The sequence below is a fragment of the Capsicum annuum genome, chromosome 5 (genome assembly GCF_002878395.1).
Source record: "Capsicum annuum cultivar UCD-10X-F1 chromosome 5, UCD10Xv1.1, whole genome shotgun sequence".
In the NCBI taxonomy this organism is placed as follows: domain Eukaryota; kingdom Viridiplantae; phylum Streptophyta; class Magnoliopsida; order Solanales; family Solanaceae; genus Capsicum; species Capsicum annuum.
This window is the reverse complement of record NC_061115.1, coordinates 216,284,311-216,305,582: the sequence shown is the minus strand read 5'-3', so window position 1 is coordinate 216,305,582 and position 21,272 is coordinate 216,284,311. Positions and strand designations below refer to the sequence as shown.

The 21,272-nt window shown below is 37.2% G+C and overlaps 3 protein-coding genes across 5 annotated transcripts; 1 reads left to right on the top strand and 2 right to left on the bottom strand.

Annotated features, from left to right (window-relative positions):
• Positions 1-7,631: 7,631 nt before the first annotated feature.
• On the bottom strand, positions 7,632-11,477 carry LOC107872161 (ankyrin repeat-containing protein At5g02620-like). The gene is made up of 4 exons (XM_016718943.2): positions 11,348-11,477; positions 10,156-10,760; positions 8,645-9,171; positions 7,632-8,347 (listed from the first exon to the last, which is right to left on the bottom strand). The coding sequence occupies exons 2-4, from the start codon at positions 10,724-10,726 to the stop codon at positions 7,670-7,672; spliced, it is 1,776 nt and encodes a 591-aa protein (XP_016574429.1). The 5' UTR covers positions 10,727-10,760; positions 11,348-11,477; the 3' UTR covers positions 7,632-7,669.
• Positions 11,478-14,885: 3,408 nt separating this feature from the next.
• On the bottom strand, positions 14,886-17,523 carry LOC124898789 (ankyrin repeat-containing protein ITN1-like). Its single transcript, XM_047412763.1, has 3 exons — positions 16,551-17,523; positions 15,730-16,248; positions 14,886-15,653 (listed from the first exon to the last, which is right to left on the bottom strand). The coding sequence occupies exons 2-3, from the start codon at positions 16,138-16,140 to the stop codon at positions 14,988-14,990; spliced, it is 1,077 nt and encodes a 358-aa protein (XP_047268719.1). The 5' UTR covers positions 16,141-16,248; positions 16,551-17,523; the 3' UTR covers positions 14,886-14,987.
• A 488-nt stretch (positions 17,524-18,011) lies between these two features.
• On the top strand, positions 18,012-20,680 carry LOC107871310 (ankyrin repeat-containing protein ITN1-like). Of its 3 annotated transcripts, none has more exons than XM_047412762.1 (2): positions 18,012-18,654; positions 19,803-20,680. In XM_047412762.1, the coding sequence occupies exons 1-2, from the start codon at positions 18,360-18,362 to the stop codon at positions 19,811-19,813; spliced, it is 306 nt and encodes a 101-aa protein (XP_047268718.1). In that variant the 5' UTR covers positions 18,012-18,359; the 3' UTR covers positions 19,814-20,680. The 3 variants fall into 3 exon arrangements, with proteins under 3 accessions (XP_047268718.1, XP_016573689.1, XP_016573688.1); XM_016718203.2 differs by having other exon boundaries at positions 19,535-20,679; XM_016718202.2 differs by having other exon boundaries at positions 19,691-20,678.
• Positions 20,681-21,272: the final 592 nt, after the last annotated feature.

Below are 21,272 nucleotides of genomic sequence, written 5' to 3'. Positions count from 1 at the left end.
AAAATGATTTGAAGTTGTAGGGTATTTATAGATTTTTTTTTGGGATTAAAAAATATTTTTTAAAGTTTTTTTTTTTTTTAATAAATGGGCCCAAACTAGCCGTTTGGACCCAAAAACGGCTATATAGCCGTTGGGCCAATGGCTAGTTTGGTCCAAAAGCCAAAATATCTTATTTTTTTTTAAAAAAAATTTATCCGGGCCGGGTCGGGTTAGCCAAGCCCATTTTAAAAATAACCGGCCCGGGACCCGAAACCCTAAAGCCCTAGGGCTTACCGTGCCGGGTCAAATCGGGGCGGGTTAGGTACGAGTGCCGGGTCGGCCCGGCCCACTTGACACCCCTAACCAAGGGTGCAAATGACACACCAAGTATGATAAAGCGTTGATAGTTCTTCTTTCTTTTTTTATTTTAAGTTTGTACATTTTATTTTTTTGCAATCTTCACTATTATTTTGAGTGACGTCAAGATCATAAAGTTTACTATTAAAATTTGATGCGGCCTAAAGCCAACACTTTACTAGCTTTATCCCTGATCCACCCTGGATGGTTGATTTTATTGAAGCAAGAGAAAACATGTTACTTTCTTTCGCGATTAAAGAGATTCAAGAATTCAATTCAACAGTTGAGAAAGGGATTTGGAAAGGACAAAAAAATGACTCAATTAGAGATGGATCAAAAAAAGAAAACCACAATAGAATATAAGAGTAGGTTTTTTGAAGTATCTAAGTGATATAGAAAAAGATGCTAAGTGGTTCATGATAGAATATTTTTTGCTAGATCATGAGTACATGAAAAGCAAAGATGCTATTAGTAAAGGTTTTACTTTAACTAGTAAAATATTCCCAAGTTGCATGGATGTTTTTCTTTAAACATCAAGTTTCTTCTCCTAATTCTTCTCTTGGACCTCCTAGTTTTGGTTTTTATTTGTCATTGATGGTTAATTTTGTGTGCAAATGATAAAATCTTATATTTGTAGCTGAAAGGAAAAAAAAAATACATATAAGGTATAAAGATACTTTAATCAAGTGAGACAATTATACAAGAAAACTATGTAGATTTGGCCCAAAAACATACAATACAACACAAGTTGTTGTGCCCGAGGCTAAACCACGACGTGGGGCGCCCTGATCGATTTTCGGCCTAAAACAGGCCCAGGCCCCAGATCCATCCCCGGAACCGTGGGCTATAGCCCACCGATTTGGCCCAAAAAAGCCTCGTTTGCACCGTTTCGCCCGATTGATCACCCAAATGGCCCCGCCTACCTCAAAGGCCCACACTAGGCCGCTCCTAAGCCTGCCTGGGGAGTCCCGGTCAATTTTCAACCCAAAACACGCCCAAGCCCCAAACCCACCCTCGGAACCGTGGGCTATAGCACATCGATTTGGTCCGAAAATCCCCCGTTCATGCTGTTTCGCCCAGTTGCGCCGTTTCGCCCGTTTGACCACCCAAATGGCCCCTCCGATCCCAAAGGCCCACACTAGGCCGCTCCTCAGCCTACCTAGGTGCCCTGGTCGATTTTCGGCCAAAAACACAGCCGGGCCCCGGGCACACCCCGGAACCGATAGCACACCGATTTGGCCCGACTAGCCTCAGGTTTTCATACACTTCACAGTTGTTAGCTTGCATCTCGAGGCCAAATATTTCTACTATAATTATGTTTGATGAAGTCTATTTACCCAAGTCTTTGCTATAGCATATCTTAATATTATGCCAGCCTGGTGTAGAACTTCTAGGTGTGTTATATTTCTCAATGAAACTTTGTTGTCTTTATATTAGAATATCTTAAGATACCAGACAGGTCATTTTTTATTTATGGTGTGGCTATCAGCTGACATTGTTGATATTAAAGAATCCAATGAACTTGAGAGTCCTTTGCTTCTATTTCCAAGGGATACCTACTACCTTCTACCAGCAACAAATACCAAATACCAAATATTAGGTATCTCTATCCATCAAGGCTCGAATAGATGAGAAGAAATACCAACTTCGTTTACTACTGGGCTTTACCTTTGGATGCATCAAGCTAAAACAGTGTAGCCGGTACACTAAAGCTTCCGCTATGCATAAGATTCGGGGAAGGGCCCACCACAAGGGTATATTGTACGCATGTCTTACCATACATTTCTGTCAGAGGCTATTTTCTGGTCACATGACAACAATTTTACAAGTTACAATTGTGCACCCAGAAAATAATAAACCCATGGGCCATGGAAATTCTCCAATCCCAAGGACCCAAACCCAAAACTCCCAAGCCCACAACATCAAATACCTAAAATTTACAATTTTCTCAAGTTCTCTTCAAGCCAAATATACCCCGTTTGGCCATGAAAATCATGATTTTTTGGAGTAGGAATTGGAGTTAGAGTTTGGAATTAGAGTTGTGTTTGACCATAAATATAAATTAAAGTTGTTTTTAAAATTTGGTGAGAGAAATATGAGTGAAAAAAGTGAAAACGAGTAAAACTTATTTTTAGTTTTCCAAATATAATTCCAGAATTATATTTGGAATTTTGAAGGCCAAACCCATATTGTTTTCACTTTTTTCACTAAAGTGAAATAATTTTTCGAAAATTCGAAAATAATTTTCATGACCAAACGACTACTAAATATACGTTAGAACAGTCACACTCAACTGATAGCTTTTTCAATTCTCTAGCTACCGCAACTGTAGAGAGAGGTTTTTCATCCATGAAGCATATCAAGAATGAGTTGTGTAGCAGTATTTGTGATGCATTTTTTTAATTTATTATTTAGTTTGTTACATTAAGAAGGATCTATTTGTAAATATAAACAACGATGCAATCATTGACCATTTTCAGAATATGAAAATGCGTCAATGTCTAGTATGAAAGGATAGTCTACTTTTGTAGTATTAGTACTAGATCATTTTGAAGTTTATACTTTGATCATAATTTTTTTTGTAATTTGTAAGTTTAAAAAAACTGTATGCCAAATTATGTAGTTAATAGACATGACCATGTTAAAGATAATAGTGTACCCTCTATCTTCAAATTCTAGGTTCGCATCTGGTTATAGGACTATCAATGTCGTTTTCATAACGTGAAACTAGCTGTTAAGGTCACTATCATAAATTGATAGTTGCCACTACTAAATGTATTTGAGCTGTCTTCATAATATTTTTGACTATTCTTTCATCTCACAGAGAGCATTAGAGTGATTGGTAAAATTGTTGCTATTTGATTAGGAGGTCACGGATAATTAATAAATAAATCTGCAATGAACTTGAAAGTCTTTTGGTTCCTCGAGGTGAAACAACAACAACATACTCAGTATATTCCCCACTTCTCTACCAAGTGGGTTCTTGAGAGGGTAAGTGTACACAGTCCATATCATTATCTCAGGAGATGTGGCCCAACTTGCCATCTTTATGTCAGTTGTATTATTATTACTTTATTAAAATGTTTTAGAGTGGGATCAATAACCCCACACCAACCCATTTTGTCAAAGGCAAGGTGGTATGTTTGACAGAATTTAGTAATTTCTATTAGAATTTAATTTGTATTTGTTTTTAAAATATACATTTACAAATGATTAGGTAGCAGCGAGACCAACTGAATGTGCTAAAATAGCATACTTGCCAGTTACAAATGCAATTACAGCTGCTGAAATGGATAGAAGCTGCAAAATACTTGTGATCACGTAAAGCCTCTGTGTATATAACTGTCAACTATTATAGTTGCAGTAATGCCGAAGTAGGTACATACAACAAGAGCTGAGCATGTAAAGGAGATCACATCCACAACAACAAGTGCACAAAACATAGTGTTCTTTATAATAGAATCGACATCCCTTTATTAGGGCTATCGAGTAGTTTGGTTTGCAATCTTGTTATGCAGAGATTATCATTGGTTAACTGTTATCATATAAGAGGTCGTCACTGGCGCAACCTTGAGTTTTCTCATGATTCACTAGTTGATAATAACAGTGATAAAAGAATATCAGATGCCATATATTTATATCAAATAACGTTCACAAAAATATATTCAATAATCATATGTGAGATTGAATCTAGTATCGCTTAACTATGATTCTCTTAGAGGCTTGTCAGACTAGTATAGATGTTGGGAGTTGACTAATAAGTCGTATTTTGTTATCTTTCTGAAATTCTTTTATTCTTGGATGATGATTTCTCTGTTGATATTTGAGGGTTATTTATGGAAATCCCGTTGATTTGTGTTGAACTGAATGAAAATGGCTCAAAGGTTTAGCTTGGGGCTACTCGTAGCCTCAAGCACCGTGTGACGCTCCGGAACCTATTTTCGGGGCATTAAAAATATAGTTAGGGAACTTTTCTCTAGTGGAATTATCACTGTTGACTATGTAAAGTCAAAGGATAATGTGTTGGATCCACTTACAAAAGGCCTATTTAGAGAAGGAGTGGAAAAGACATCCAAGGGAATGGGTTTAAGGCCTAGGACAAGTTAGCATGGTGGTACCTCTACCTAGTAGTCTGGAGATCCCAAGAGCTAGGTTCAAGGAGATCAAACAAAGTTGTGTCTGACAGGTTCAACATTGTCAATTACCTAACCCATTCTCATGATGTAGATAATGTTTAGTAAACAAGGATAAGACTTAAGTGAAAAGTGTTTTAATGATTATCTAAATTTGGAAGATTTGATCAAGTAGTTTAATCTATAGGATTGAAAGTATAGAAATCACCTATGTGAGGGCAAAGTGGAAGCCGCTTCAAGAAGAATGTTAGTAAAGGCCTATTCTCTAAGAACTCATGAAATCGAGACGTGTTCATGGCTGAAAAGAATAAAACCTTGAGAAGCATAAATGGTAAAAGGCTTGTTGTGTGACATGTATTGTCTAGGTGTACATTAAAGCTCGACGGTTCAAAGATATCAAATCTACCAATTGACCGAGTGCATCCGATGCATGTTCACTACGAAAAGTTCAAAGGGAAACCTACTTATCCAGATGCAAACAGTCTTTGCTTGATGATCACATACTTGTCCGTAAAGTTTACAAAGAATAGCTATTCCCCATTAATGTGGGGAACTGTTGGGTTTAATTGGTGTGAATGGAAAATGGAGGGACACAACCTTTGAGCAAAAGACATATTGTTTTGGAAAAGGTGCAACTGTTCAGATAGTTGTGTCTGTTCAGAAAAAGACACAATGTTTCGAATGAATAGACATGACTCTTCCAAAGGATACACCTTTTAAGTGAACCATTGCCACCTTTCAGAAGTGGCATCTGATGGCTATATAAACCTACTTTCATCCACAGGTTTAGATATGAATGAAAATATTTTCTGAAATAAAAACTCTTCTTGTCTTCAAAACATTCCTTGTGATCAATCAAATCGTTGAGTGAGTTCGTTGAATCCAACAATTTGAGGTACCGCTATTGTTAGGATTGAAGGCCATTTTATCTTGGGAGAAAGATTCCATAACCTCGGGTACAATGAGGGAAATTGTTCCTTAAGGACACTCCGTGAAGTCGGGGGACTTGGCCTTAAAATTCTATTTCATCTCTTTTTTGAAAAAAAAAAAAAATTAACACACTTCTTAGATAGATTATTAATAATCTAGTGTTGAAGGTGTTAAGGAACTTCAAAAGTATTTTTGTCTTAAGACTTGAACTAGTATTGAAGGTGGTGTTGCATTTTACATTGAAGTTGGTGTTGCATTTTATACAGATTCTTGTACCCGAAACACTACATAAAATAACACTTTTTAGTTTCAACTTTCCATGTGACAGGTTTAAGATTGACACTTTCCTTTTTTATCAACTTTTTAGTTTCAACTTTCCACGTGAAATGTTTAAGACCACAAAATTAAACTCTTCATCCCCGACTTATGTATGATTCTTATAAGTTAACTAACCTGAATAAATAAAACATCTACACACTTAAACACTAGAATTAAGAAACATCTATACACTTGTTTAAATTTTCAGACGTTAAGAATTGTTCCAATAATTTCGAGCTACATTTTTTCAAGAAAGCGTGTATAATACTACGTACATTGCAACCAAGACCCCCCCCCCCCCCCCCCCCCCCAAAGAAAAAACAAAAAAGTTTTTCTTGCGAAGAAGCTTGTGATTCTTTTGTCGAAATAAGGACAAATAGTGTGATTCGATATTTTCAAAGAATCAACTAAGAAAATCTCATATTTCGTATATCGAAAAAAAGGAACTATTCATATGTTAGTTAAACCAAAATTTGCAAACCGCTACCTTCCATTGTAGCATTGTACACTATTGGATCCATTTTCTTTTCATTTTTTCCCTTAGTTTTTGGATTTTAGGATTTATAAATATTTCAAATTATGATCTTGTGTGTCCTTTATTATATTATCATCAAAATATTTTGGATACGGGTAAAGTTGTAGCCATGTGAGCAGAGGTAACGGGTTCAAGCCTTAGAAACAACCCCTTGCAAAAATGTAAGTTGAGGTTGCGTAAAATAGATCAATGTAATCGGGCCCTTCCCCGGACCCTGCACATTGCGGAAGCTTAGTGCACCGGGTTGCCCTTTTTCTTTTTTAGAAATATTCTGGACACCCACAAACATTTATCTTTGATAAAAGAGAAAAAATAAGGTATTTAATTTGTTCTTTGCTTTAATTGGAAGCAAGGAATTTGTTTAACTTTTTTAACTGGGCCATCAACAACTGGTTTGTCCACCAATGCTAGAACAGATTGGAAGAAATCACCCTAGCGTTAGATTCTTGTGAAAATTGAATCCGAGATTTCATAGTGCACAACGAACTTCATTGACCACTAGACGACACCTTTGGATGCTCCTAGATTAGCATCTTTGAATTAAGATGGTAATTGTTTCTTTCAAGCAGTCCTGCTCATGATGTTTGTGACAAGAAGGATGATAGTGGTGGAACCACATGCAGAGTCGAGGGATAATGATCATGATGACAGAGCTAGTCGAGATGAAAAATTAGTCGAAAACATTATGAAGACAGCTCAAATGCATTTAGTTGTGGCAACTATAGTATTCTTCTTGATGAATCTCCAAAATAGAAAAATAAGTAGTACCATTTTTTGCCTTCGACCCCAAGAAAGGCATTTTGTCTCGCAGAAATGCAAGGTAAGGCTACGTATAATACAACCTTGTGGTGGAGCCATTTCTCGAACCCTGCGCATAGGGGGAACTTTAGTGCACCGGGACTGCCTTTCTTTTCTTGTCATTCACTCGATAGTATTTTTCCATGGCTTCTCCTCTTCTAACGTTCTTTTCTTAACTGCTTTGAATTATTTTTCCTTGCGCTGAAGGTCTATGAAAATTCTCTCTGCCTTCCAATGTAGGGGTAATAGCTCTATATTCTCTATCCTCCCCAAACTCCACTTGCGGAGTTTTAACTGCGTATATTGTTGTTGCTGTACCATGGATTATTTAGTGAAGGTACATTGGGTATATAGCATTATAAAAAATGATCTCTTGCGACAACTTATAATTTGAATAGAAGAAAATGATCTTGCATAGATGTTATTTAGTGAAGGTACATTGGGTCTATAGAATTGTGATAAATGACCTCCAGCGACAACTTATAATTTGAATAGAAGAAAATAACATGTAATGGACTAAAAAACCTTATCTTTCATATGTAATTCAAGGCATTGGGTAAAAACTGAAATATGTAGTTGAATTATATATTTGTAAGCAATAAATACTAGTAACTAGCATTCATTGTCTCTCTAACAATTTCCTAATTATATAAATAAAAACCCAGAAGCACAGTAAAATAGTGAGGCAACCTATGAAACAGACAGTAACAGCAAGACCGAGTGAATGTGATAAAGTAGAGAACATACCAGTTGCGAATGCAATTACAACTGCTAACATTGACAAGCACTGAAAAATAATTGCGAGATAATAAAGCTTCTTTACAATATTTTTACTGTGAGGTACATTACTTACATCTGCCATGGAGAAGTAGATGAATATGGCAATAGCTGAGCATGTGAAGGCAATGGCATCGGAAACAACAAATGCACGAAATGCTGTTTTCCTTATCAGAATCGCCATCCCTTGATTATGGCTATCAGGGTCGCTCTCAAAACCCCCTGGCAATGTGATACCAGCGGCAAAAGTGACTGTCATAATCAAAGTGGCCACAACAATATGGATTTGAGCTACCTTCATAGTATTTTCGATTACTGTTTGATCTGCCTTTTTAGCTTTATCGTGATCATCTTCCCTCGATCTCATTTTGACTCTTGTTCCCATTTCATCATTCAGTTGCATTTTGACTCCTGTTCCCGTTTCACCATTCGGATTGGGAATGTACTCGTACTTCCGCTTTACCTCAAAGTCACGTTTTCCAAATCGGCCAGTGCTAGACAAATCCTCCATCAATTTCTCCTATTTTCATCAATAGTACAGTTTATATTGAGTCTGTCGAAAAATTTAACACAGGAACTTGTTTAACTGAGAACTAATCTGTTCATAGTTTAGGAGACAATGATATCATGTAAAATTAATTCAGGCGAAGGTAGAGCAAGAAATAGAATTAAAGTTTCACTTGATGTTTCAACACCACATATCGTTCCCACAAATCGTTCTTTTGCTTGATATCATCCTTGAACTAGTATATCAATATTTCACCATCATATACTCAAGCACAACCAGTATTTGAAAAACAAATATGCGGCTGCTTACCTTCTTTGTTGTCACCTTGCATGACAATGCTATATCAAGTGGAGTCTGGTTTTCTTTGTTAAATGACATCTTCTTTGCCCTAGGATGGTTTATTAATTCAGGCACATGGTTACCAGAGGCAGCAAGCAAATGGAGAGGAGTGTTGCCGTTACTATCTGGCTCATCAACAAGGCTGTCGCACTTATCAGAGCCTAATAAGATGCGGACTACCTTGTCTTGATTTTTCAATACGGCAATATGAAGAGCATTTTGATTGTTTCTGTTAAGCGTATCGCAACAATCAGGACAGTGATTTAATAGCTTCTTTATCATGTTTACGTCACCTTCACAAGCTGCAATGTGAATTGCTGTCGTCCAGTCATTTTCACTGCCTGCCGGAAGGTACACTAAGGATTTTTTCCACCCCAGCATATCAGAAACTACGTCTTTCAGTCCTAATTTGACAGCATAGTGCAGTGAATTCCAACCCCATAAGTCAGGTTCCTCGCATAAAGGCTTATTCCATTGCCAAAGTGATCTAATGCAATCTGGATGTGTCAACACGATAAATGCATAAATAATGGGTTAGATATTCTTGCAAATATAGTTCCACAACAGACATTACGAAATCATCAACAAAAATTGCAGATAAATATTTTTTAGAGCAGTCACATAGCTATAATCCGAATGATACATAATTTTATTTCACGCATTTCTACCATTTTAAATGGTAAAGATATCAGATGCAGCTCCTCTTTAGAGAGCCTTTAATTTCGTCCAGTTTCTCGAGTACCATTTGAATCTAATGGAAAAATTAGCTATCTCACAATCAACAATCCCCTCTTCTCCTCTTCCACGAGTGAAACAACTTCCATTACCAGTAAAATGGATATCAAATTTAGGATGCTGAAAAAACCAGTTCATTGGAAAAGACAAGTGCTGTCACCTGTCTCGCTGTTAGAAAATCCACAAATGCAACATACCGAGTGTATTCCCACATAGTGGGGTTTGGGAGGGTAAAATATACGCAGCCCATACCACTACCTTCGAAGAAGTAGAGAGGCTGTTTAGAAAAAATTTTTAGTCAAAGAATATAAAGTTGCACAGAGATACTGAAATGACATGGCTCAACCCACCCCTCCGCTAAGTCTTCTTCTTTTCCCTCCTATTTTTTCTTACGGCAGAATATCTATTCAGGTGGGACAAAAACTGTTGGACATTATATAACCACATGACGATTGATTTTGGTTGGCTAGTTTAGAAAGTCACGGGAGCAGGCCAAAATTTCTTTGTTCACATCATTCTCTACACCTTGGCGAAATAGTCTTTTGGAGAGGAGAAGAGGTATTGGGATAGTTGTCCGAGATTAACTAGGAAGAAAATTAGTCCATTGGATTATAAGTTGATGCGGCTAATAGAGGATCCTGTTGAGACTATCGAAATGATTAATCCAAACTTATGTAGGCGATGTTAATTATGGGAAAATCAACTGAGGTTAGATATTGATACTGAAAATAATAAAAATTTTGTACCTTTATGTTCCTGAATTACTGCTGCATGCAGCGGCGTTCTATTAGATGGACCTGCAGCATAAGTTGGATTATTGCAGGATTCCAAGATGTTAATCAGAGCATCATGAAAACCAGATTCAGCCGCCAGATACAGTGGCGTCTCTTGTGCATGATTAGGTGGAAATTCGAATTCAGAATCTTCTTTCACTAAGAGCTTAACCACATTTAGATGTTGGCTCCGCACGGCCTTGTGCAGGGCTGTATCTCCACTCGCATCTGTTATCCTTGTGAGTTTATCACTAGTATTATGATCTTCGACACATGCAAGTAGCACATGGACAACTTCAGTATGCCCTTCGTTAGCTGCTATGTGAAGAGCGGTTTCATTTTTCTTGTTTTGACAGCATAACATTGCCGGAGAAATCTTAAGGACTTCTGCCGCGAAATGGGAGTGGCCGTAGAGGGCTGCGACATGAAGGACCGTGTTACCCTTTGGAGTGACTTGGTATCCATATTCTTCATCCCTTATCAAATGATAATAGACATCTCTGATATTTCCTCTCATCGCAGCACTGAACAAGATTGGATCCATTCCTTTTGATAATCCTGTGTGTCCTTTGCTTTATCTGAGTGAAACATTATTATATAGGAAAAACTAATTAGATTCTTAATGAATCTCAAAGAAGAAAGGGATCTGGTGCTTTCCTTGATCACAGGAAAGGGATTTTGATGTTTTCATATTTTTGCTTTCATGTCAAAAACTGAAATAATATAATGAATATGAACAGTTTTGAGAACTTATTAAACCTCCCAAGACAAAAGTAATACTTGGATCTCGTAAGATTCACTTCATCTTGTGATTCTTTTCTCATAAAAAAAAACAAGCAGAGTAGTCGATTACTTAAGAAACAAACAAAACATGACGACAGAACAAAGAAAATCTTGTCACCAACTCAAATGAGAAAAACTTAAAGAAATAATAATGGCGATATTACCTATAGGCAGCTGCAAAATACTTGACTTTACAAGTTAAGAAAGAAACCAAAAAAAGAAAAAAGAGAAAAACAAGAGAATATCATCATAGGTTGCTTCTTAAGCACCAAAATGAATGTCATTTCTCCAAAAGAAAAGATTGCAGTGTAAAGCATCGTAGCTATGCGTAGGATCCGGGGAAGAGGGACAGATCACATGGATCTATTGTACGCAACCTTACCTTGCAGTTCTGCCAGATGATGTTTCCAAGGCTTGAACCCGTGACCTCCTGGTCACATGACAACAACATTAGCAGTTTCTCCAAGGTCACAGAAAGCTATGCGTAGGGTTGAGGGAAGAGAGCTAGACCACAAGGGTCTATTGCACCGGGCTGCCCTTCTATCATTTTCAATTAGTTAGTCTTGTTTCTGTTGGAAAAAGGAGTCACGACAAGAAGATCTTAATAGTAAAAAGATGATTTTATTCATGTTTAAACATTCTTTACAAATTCCTTTCTTTTGATCAAAGCAAACAATAAGTACCTTTATTTTGATCAAAGGCAATATCAGTAATGGTGATTTTGTACTTGCTGAATATCTGAAAAGGGATGAAGAAAATGCGTACCAAGTCACTCCAACGGGAAACACAATCTTACACGTGGTCCCCCATTTTGGCTGCTCCCATTTCGTGGCAGAAGTCCTTAAGATTAGTCCAGCATTGTTATTCCATGAGAACAAGAACAATTAGACTGCACTTCACATAGCCTTAAGTAGACACTAAATGAGCCACTAACAATATGAAAGGAACAACCTTAAATCTCGAAAATGAGAATCATTTCGCTCCTCCACGATTTGCAGTCCCAAACATCACGATAATCAAATTCACACATTTATAATTTATGATGACTTATCTCCATTATGTTCTTAGTAAAGAGGCAGCATATTGTCAAATTTCTTCATTATTAAGCTAACCACCAGGTCGTGAGTCTTTCACATGGGATGTTTTCCATTTACATTCTCGACTCTTACAAAACAATTAGAAATTAGACAGATGAAAGTAGCTTAACCGCCTTATCCATCATTGAAACTATATCCATGTCACATTGAAAACGCGTATGTCAAAAACCCATGCAACAGTGTCATACCAGGGTTTCGATCTAGTGGTAAGACCGGACTTGTGAATTAGGCGTACATGAGATGTTTTTGTAGGGTCCAGCCCCATAAATGAAGTCTTGAAAACTTACCATGGGCAAAATTTTTTTCAAAGAAAGTTGGCTGCAAATTGGTAAGATAGATATGGTAGTTGGTTATTTAGTGTGTTCACTATGAACACTTTGAATCTTCTTCATTTAGTGAGGTCATGGATGAAATAGAGAGTGTGAGCGCGATATTTTAGTGAGGTAGAAAAATCAAGAGAGAGATTTATTTTTAGTGTGTAGTAATCACTTTGAGTATTGTACTTGTGACTACGGTGTAAAATTCCTTACTATAGAGATATCAGTTGCTCCTCTTGGCCCGTTGGTTTTTCCTTCATTGGATTTCTACGTAAAAATCTTGGTGTCATTATCGCTCTTATTGTTCTTGTTGATTAACCGTATTACTGTTGTCATAAATATTTCTTGTTATTACCTCAATATTATTATCGTGGCGGGGTTTATTCCCAACAGTTTGAACCCTGCAACAGGCAAAATCATTATACTTAAGTGGAAAAGTATTTTTCCATGGCTTCTAACATTTCCTTTTTGAACTGCTTTGAATTGTTTTTCCTTGCGCTGGTGTAAGACCCCGCAAAATCTTACATTTATAATCAGCTATTGTAGCTCCTAAAACCTCTTTAGAAGGGCCAACACTTAGAAATATTTTAGCTAGGTGTTCAACACTTAGTCTCATTTTAAGCCTCTGAACTTCGGGGATTTATTTGACGACCTTCCCGACATCCGTTTTTCGATTTTCAAGTTGCGTCGCAATGGGGCAAGTCAATAGTACATTCCGGGTGAGTTTCGAAATTTTCGAAATCCGTTTAGGGAACGATTGGATTTCGAAACAGTAGCATCATAAGATTAGCATGCAATGCATGCTCCATCTCGCAGGTCCTAGCATGCGATAGAGCATGCGACACACGCTCCACCACACGTTGCCAAATTTTTCCAGCTTCCAGCTTAGCGTATTTGAGGGTAAATTGGACTTTTTCCCCACCCTATATATATATATATTAAAAACACGGGATTTAACCTATTATAAACCAAAATACACCCATATTCTCAAAAATCCTCTCAAGAACACCTTAAGGCATTCAATTGGGGATTCAAGTTCAAGAAATTCAACCGCCAAACTTCGTGAAAACAACAACAAAGGTATGCGTAGTGTTCATCCATGAATTCCTTTCATCCATGAATTCCAAAAATCCTCTAATAAATTATATACTATGATATTTATGTTTGTGAATTGATTTTGCTCAAGTTGTTAGGGTTGTACGATGTCCATGATTGAATCTTTATCTTGTTTTCATGAAACCATGTTAGTATAGGATTGAATTCCATGCAATGCAGTTAAATTGTGGAATCATATTGTATTTAATTGATGATCATACCTATGCCCTAGTTTGTGCATGCAAGGTGTTTGATAAAATTCTTAAAGGACTAGAAACTAGGCAATATAGCTAAATTGTGACCCAAGCTATGAATGTATGGTTTTTTTTCTCCTTATGTTTAAATAACTTCCATGATATTGTTGTGAAATGCAATTGTTTGATGGAATACCCATGCTATTAGAATGATGAAATTATGACATGATTATGTGCATTCCAAGCTATATACAAGATTGTGTGCACTATGTACTTCATGAAATCCCCAACTCATTTTATTATGAATAGTTGATATGGGTCATGTATTCAAGAATGTCAAGTCTTGTCAGTTTCCTTCTATCGAGTCCTAGGGGTACTTGTACCCAAAAAATATAGTTGTGTGCCTAGAGCTAGTGCCATGTTTTTACGATACCCTTAGTCAAGACCTGATCCATAGAACTCAGTCAGTCATGTGACTCAGGAAAGATTAGTAATTCAGTAATCTCAGTACTATTCCATTAGTCAACAGAACTCAGTTAAATCAGTACAGTTCAGTTCAGTAAATCCATGTTCAGTACCGAGCGAATCCAAGGATGGAAACACACACTTTCAGATGAGGGTGTGATTCCTAAAAGCAATCCTTGCGTTCCATAACTATGTAGCCAGCATAGGTTGAGACATCAACACTGTCAGATGAAGGTTGATGAGGTGGATAAACACTGTCAGATGAGGTCCCATACCCAACCCAGATGTCATGTTTTTATCAGTTTTATTACAGTATTGAACCTTATGGCCTATCAACCTTTATTTCCGCATTTATATATGTATATCATGCAGTGTATAAGTACAGATATCCGTCATGGGTTAGCTTGTGGTCCTTCGGGGTCATGGGCACCATGTAGCATTCTGGGTACCAGATTCGGGGCATTACAGCTAGCCTCTGAAGGTCTACCAAAATTCAGAAACCTTTCTCTGCCTCCAAATGTAGAGGTAAGATTTGTGTATACTCTATCCTTCCCATACTCCACTTGTGGAATTTCACTAGCTATATTGTTGTTGTTGTACTATGAATTATTTAGTGAATGTATATCGGGTCTATAGCATTGCCGGTGACGAAATAAAGATCTCCTGTAAAAACTTATTATTTGAATAGAAGAAAATGATCTTACATAGATGTTATATCACGTGATAAGGATGTTAGCTAAAATAATATGTAATGGACTAAAAATCAAATTTGTCATATGTAATTCAAGGTATTGGGTAAAAACTGAAATACGTAGTTGAATTATACATTTGCAAGCAATAAGTAAAAGTAGTAGCTAGCATTCTTGTCGCTCGCTTATATTCATCATCTTACTCTCATCTCTATATCTAATAATATAGATAAAAGCCAAGAAGTACAATAAAATAGAGTAGCAACCTATTAAACAGACAGTAACGGCAAGACCAAGGGAATGTGATAAGGTAGCAAGCATACCCGTTGCAAATGCAATTACAACTGCAAACATTGGCAAGCACTGAAAAATACCTACGAGATCATAAAGTTTATTTACAATTTCCAAATGTGGTGGTCTACTTTCATCTGCCATGAGGAAGTAGATGAATATGGCAATAGCTGAGCATGTGAAGGCAATGGCATCGGAAACAATAAATGCACGAAATGTTGTTTTCCTTATTAGAATTTCCATCCCTTGATCGCCATCGGAGTCGCTCTCAAAACCTCCAGACAATGTGATACCAGCGGTGAAAGTGACTGTCATTCTCAAAGTGGCCACAACAATATGGATTTGAGCTACTTTCATAATACTTTTGACTTTTGTTTGATCTGCCTTTTTAGCTTTATCTTTATCATCTTCCCTCAGTTGCATTTTGACTCCTGTTTCCATTTCATCATTTGGATTATGCATGTACTCGTACTTCCGCTTTACCTCAAAGTCACGTTTTCCAAGTCGTCCAATGCTACAAAAATCCTCCATCAATTTCTCCTATTTTCATCAATAGTGCAGTTTATATTGAGTCGGTAGCAATCGATATTTGAAAAACAAATGTGCAACTGATTACCTTCTTTGTTGTCTCTTTGTATGACAATGCTATATCAAGTGGAGTCTGGTTTTGTTTGTTAAATGACATCTTCTTTGCTCTAGGATTATTTATTAGTTTAGGCACATGGTTACCAGAGGCAGCAAGCAGATGAAGAGGAGTGTTGCCATGACTATCTGGCTCATCAACAAGGCTGTCACACTTATCAGAGTCTAATAAGAAGCAGACTACCTTGTCTTGATTGTTCAATACAGAAACATGTAGAGCGTTTTGATTGTTTCTGTTAAGCATATCGCGACAATCAGGGCAGTGATTTAATAGCTCAATGATCATGTTTACATCACCTTCACTGGCTGCAATGTGAATTGCTGTCGTCCAGTCATTTTCACTGCCTACTGGAAGGTACACTAAGGATATTTTCCACCCCAGCATATCAGAAACTACGTCTTCCAATCCTAATTTGACAGCATAGTGCAATGAATTCCAACCCCATAAGTCAGGTTCCTCACATAAAGGCTTGCCAGAGTGATCTAATAAAATCTGGATGTGTCAACATGATAAATGCATAAATAAGGGGTTAGATCTTTTTGCAAATATAGTTGCACAACAGACATTAAGAAACCATCAACAGAAATTGCAGATAAATGTTTTTTAGAGCGGATCTCAACTTGACTTATTACAAGTGATCTGAATGCTATTTAAGTTGATTATAAGTTGATGCGGCTAATGAGAGGATCCTATTGAGACTATCGACATGATAATCCAAATTTAGGTGGACGATGTTAATTATGGGAAAGTCAACTGAGGTTAGATATTGATACTGCAAAACAAAAATTATGTACCTTTATGTTTCTGAATTACTGCTGCATGCAGAGGCGTTCTATTTGATCGATGTGCAGCGTAAGTTGGTTTCTTGAAGGATTTCAAGATGATAATCAAAGCATCATGAAAACCAGATTCATCCGCCAGATAGAGTGGTGTCTCCTGCACATGGTTAGGCGGAAATTCAAATTCAGGATCTTCTTTCACCAAGAGCTTAACCACATCTAGATGTTGGCTCCGCATGACCTTGTGCAGGGCTGTATCTCCACTAGCATCCGTCATCCTCGTGAGTTTCTCCTTAGTATTATGATCTTTGACACATGCAAGTAGCACACGTACTACTTCAGTGTGCCACTCGTTAGCTGCTATGTGAAGAGCGGTTTCATTTTTCTTGTTTTGACAGCATAACATTGCCGGAGTAATCTTAAGGACTTTTGCCGCAAAATGGGAGTGGCCATAGAGGGCTGCGACATGGAGGACCGTGTTTCCCTTTGGAGTGACTTGGTAGCCTTTTTCTTCATCCCTTTTCAAATGATCACCAATTAGAAAATTGGCATCTCCGATATTGCCTCTCATCGCAGCATTATACAGGGTCGGATCCATTCCTTTTGATTTGGAGTTTTATCCAAGATCTCCCAATGAGAATCCTGTGAGTCCTTTGCTTTCTCTGATGAAACATTATTATATAGGAAAAACTAATTAGATTCTTTATGAATTTCAAAGAAGAAAGGGATCTGGTGCTTGCCTTGATCACAAGAAAGGGATTTTGATGTTTCTGTATTTTCGCTTTCATGTCAAAACTGAAAGAATATCATGAACATAAAAAATAATACTTGGATTTCTTAAGATTCACTTCATCTTATGATTCTTTTTTCATAAAAACAACCAAGTAGAGTAGTCGATTACTTAAGAAATGAACAAAACATGACTACAGAACAAAGAAAATCTTGTAGCCAACTCAAATGAGCAAAACTTAACAAAATAATTATGGTGCTATTATCTATAGGAAGCTGTGACATACTCGAATTTACAAGTTAAGAAAGGAACCAAAAAAAGAAAAAGAGAAAAACAAGAGAATATTATCATAGGTTGCTTCTTAAGCACCAAAGTGAATGTCATTTCACCAAAAGAAAAGATTGCAGTGTAAAGCATTGTAGGTTGCTGTACGTTGCCTTATCCTGCATTTCTGCAAGAGTCTGCATTATGAAGCATTGAATTTGTAATACGATAAAAAACTTGATTTTCCAAATTTATTTGAACCGTGTGAAAATATTTTTCTTGTTCTATCATTTTCAATTACATAGCCTTGTTTGTGTTGGAAAAAAGAGTCATAAGAAGATATTAAACAGTAAAAAACTGTCTTTATTCATGTTGTTTTTCTTTATTAATTCCTTTCTTATGATCAAAGCAAACAATAAATACCTTTCTTTTGATCAAAGGCGAAGATCTGTGTATTCAGAATATTTCTAAATAATGTTTCATCTAGATAAAGCAAAGAACTCACAAGATTATAATATCGGAGATTTTGGATAAATCCGCAAACCAAATAAAAGAAACAAAAATGGATCCAACCTTGTATCTGAAATATCAGTAATGGTGATTTTTCACTTGCTGAATATCTGAAAAGGGATGAATATCCAACCTTGTGTCACTCCAACAGGCAACACAATCTTACACGTGGCAGCCCATTATGGCCACTCACATTTCGTGGAAGAAGTCGTTAAGATTAGTCCGGCGTTGTTATGCCATCGGAACAAGAAGAATGAAACTGCGCATCACGTAGCAGCTAATGAAGGTCACATCGAAGCGTAGTCCATTCGCTACTTAGTATGGAGGAGTATTATAACGAGACGCTCATGAGGATGACAGCTGAGAATGGAGATACAGCGCTGCACATGGCCGCGCGAAGCCGACATCAAGATGTAGCCAGAATCTTGGTGAAAGAAGATCCTGAATTCGAATGTCCATCCAACAAGGCTTGGGAGATACCACTGTATCTGGCAGCTGAGTCTGGTCTTCGTGAAGCTTTGAGTGAAATCTTGGACTCATGCAAGCAACCAACTTCTTCTGCAGGTCCATTAAATCGAACACCTCTGCATGCAAAAGTAATTCAGGAACACACAGGTATGTACATATTTTCTTGCCGTTACTCTCACTGTATTAACATCTCTTTTCGATTCTTGTTACTATCTATTGTTTCTTGTACTTCGACTATTGTATACTATTGTTCTGTTTTGGACTGTTTTGAGCTGAGAGTCTATCAAAAACAGTCTCTCTGCCTCTGAAATAGTGGTAAGGTCTGTGTACACTCTACTCCTGACCCACTTAGTGAGAGTACACTTGGTATATTGTTGGTGTCTCTGTATCAACATCTAGCTACACTTTGATTTTCCCATAACATTATTGTCTACATACATTCAGAGTAATTATTTCACATAATCTCGGTAGGATCTTTGTAACAAATTCCAGTCAAATGCATGCAATATAAAATTAACATTCACATCACTTGTTTCATGGGACCTCTCTAAAGTCTAAACACAGTCGATTTGATCAAGTTTTTTGGGGAGTCAGAAGTGCTTATTTTAGAGAGTTGTGGTGTTTGTCTCTCTAAGTACTTATAGAGCCATGACCAAAGACTATTTTCTGCTCTAATGTTGCATTTAACCAAACACACTGTCCATAGGTTGGAGCTGCATGTTAGGAGAGTTTGTTAGTGTACGGTATTACTTTTTGGGTGTCTTATTTCTATTATTCCATCTTGTTTCATGTTTTATTACAACTTTGTTTACTGTCCTTTGTCTTGAGCCGGGGGTCTATCGGAAACAACCTCTCTACTACTTTGGCGGTAGTGGTATGGACTGCGTACATTTTACCCTCCTCAGACCCCACTATGTGGGAATACACTGGGTTTGTTGTTGGAGTTTTCAAAATAAGTAGATTTTGAAAGCTTTGACAAAACAAGCTATTATTCTAGTTTACTAGTAACTTTGACACATGCATCCAGATTGCGCAAGATTGCTAATGCAATGGAATAGATAGTTGTGTGAGGAACCTGACGTGGGGGGTTGGAATTCGCTGCACTTTGCTTCTCTTTTTTGATTGAAAGTAGTAGTTTCCGATATGCTGGTGTGGAAAAGATCCTTACCCTACCTTCCAGCAGGCAGTGAAAACGACTGGACAACAGAAATTCACATTGAAGCCAGTGCAGGTAAGATAGACGTTTTACATGAGCTATTAAATCACTGACCTCATTGCTGGGAAATGCTCGACAGAAATGGCCTAAATGCTATTCACGAAGCCATATTCTGCAGTCAAACAAATGTGGTCAGTTACTGAAGTCCAGAAAGTGGGATAAGCTTATCGAGGATCCAGACAACGATGGCAACACTCCTCTCCATTTGCTTGCTTCCTCTGATTTTTGGGGCTATGTTCCATTGGAATTAAAATATCATCCCTGAGCAAAGAAGATGTCATATAACAAGGAAAACAAGACTCCTTTTGATGTAGCAGTGTCTTGCACAGAGTAGACGGCAGACAAGGATAGAATCGCGGCCAGCTTATTTAACGATTTCTTTATTTCCATTGCTCAGTTGGGAGGACGTTCACCCAAGCTGAACCATATGGATCCTCGTCCAATGTCCTATAAGGATTTGGGTTATTTGTGGTATCTCAGTAAAGTTGGCGCTAGGTCGCTTCTCGTGGCAATGTCAGCAGTTGTAATTGCATTTGCAACTGGTATGTATGCTACTTTAGCACATTGTCTCGCTGTTAATGTCTATTCCATCGGTTGCACCTCTTTCATTATGTACGTGTGGGCAGCGCTGAGGCCAGTATGCTAGATACGTGTAGCAAAAAGGTAATGTATACGTACAAAAAGTATTTTTGACATGTATACTTTGTGTAATTTTCTTTATACATAATATAAATTCATTGGTTGCACCTCTTTCCTTGTGTACAAAACTTCTGTTATGTTCCTTGAACTGAAATCGCTATATATATATTAGTAATATGTGCAAAAAAGACTAGTGAAATTCATGAACATGAGCGGAGACAATGATTTCAAGTGTTAGTAATTGAATTCCTAAAGATTACAAATACGAGTCTAGAACATTGAGGTGGGATGACCGGTGAAGGATCCAACGGACATGTTGTGAACACGGATAACCCAGAGGCTAGCCAGACTGTTATGCGCGAGGCTAAACCACGAAGAGGCCCAAAAATTACACAGACCAATTAAAATTACTAGAGGTTCACATCACTAATTAAAATTATGTGATTGTCCCAATTAAGTTAACTAAACAACTGAATATATTTCGAGATGTTCTTAGGACAAGCTCCAGTAATTGTAAAAAAACAAGTGAGTCCTACAACATTCTTTTGCCAAGCCTTACAAACCTCAAAATGACTAGTTAATCATTCTCTGTTGCATACATTTTGGTCGATTAATGTTTATGCTTCTTGGATTTTTCATTCAATGCCATGACGGGTGATCTTCCTCACAGATTCAAGGCACTGACTAGTATGAACAAAATGTAAGAGAAAATAAATCAGTTCTTACTAATTTTTTTTAATTAAATATGACATGGAACTCTAGTAAGATAACACATGGCAAAGCTACTTTAGAAAAACTACCATTAACAAGCACTGTCATGTATGAACCTGTTTTGTAACGCCAATCGCATAAACGAGCCAAACTTTTAACGGATGGTATAAATGAGCCATTTCTGATAGTTCGATGGCAT

Coding starts and splice junctions, on each gene's coding strand:
- LOC107872161 (XM_016718943.2), bottom strand. CDS start 10,726: ATGGATCCAATCTTGTTCAGTGCTGCGATGAGAGGAAATATCAGAGAT. Junction 9,172..10,155: donor AGTAATTCAGGAACATAAAG/GTACAAAATTTT, acceptor TGACACATCCAG/ATTGCATTAGATCACTTTGG. Junction 8,348..8,644: donor GCAAGGTGACAACAAAGAAG/GTAAGCAGCCGC, acceptor TGATGAAAATAG/GAGAAATTGATGGAGGATTT.
- LOC124898789 (XM_047412763.1), bottom strand. CDS start 16,140: ATGCTGGGGTGGAAAATATCCTTAGTGTACCTTCCAGTAGGCAGTGAA. Junction 15,654..15,729: donor ACAAAGAGACAACAAAGAAG/GTAATCAGTTGC, acceptor TGATGAAAATAG/GAGAAATTGATGGAGGATTT.
- LOC107871310 (XM_016718202.2), top strand. CDS start 18,360: ATGGAGGAGTATTATAACGAGACGCTCATGAGGATGACAGCTGAGAAT. Junction 18,655..19,690: donor AGTAATTCAGGAACACACAG/GTATGTACATAT, acceptor ACCTTCCAGCAG/GCAGTGAAAACGACTGGACA.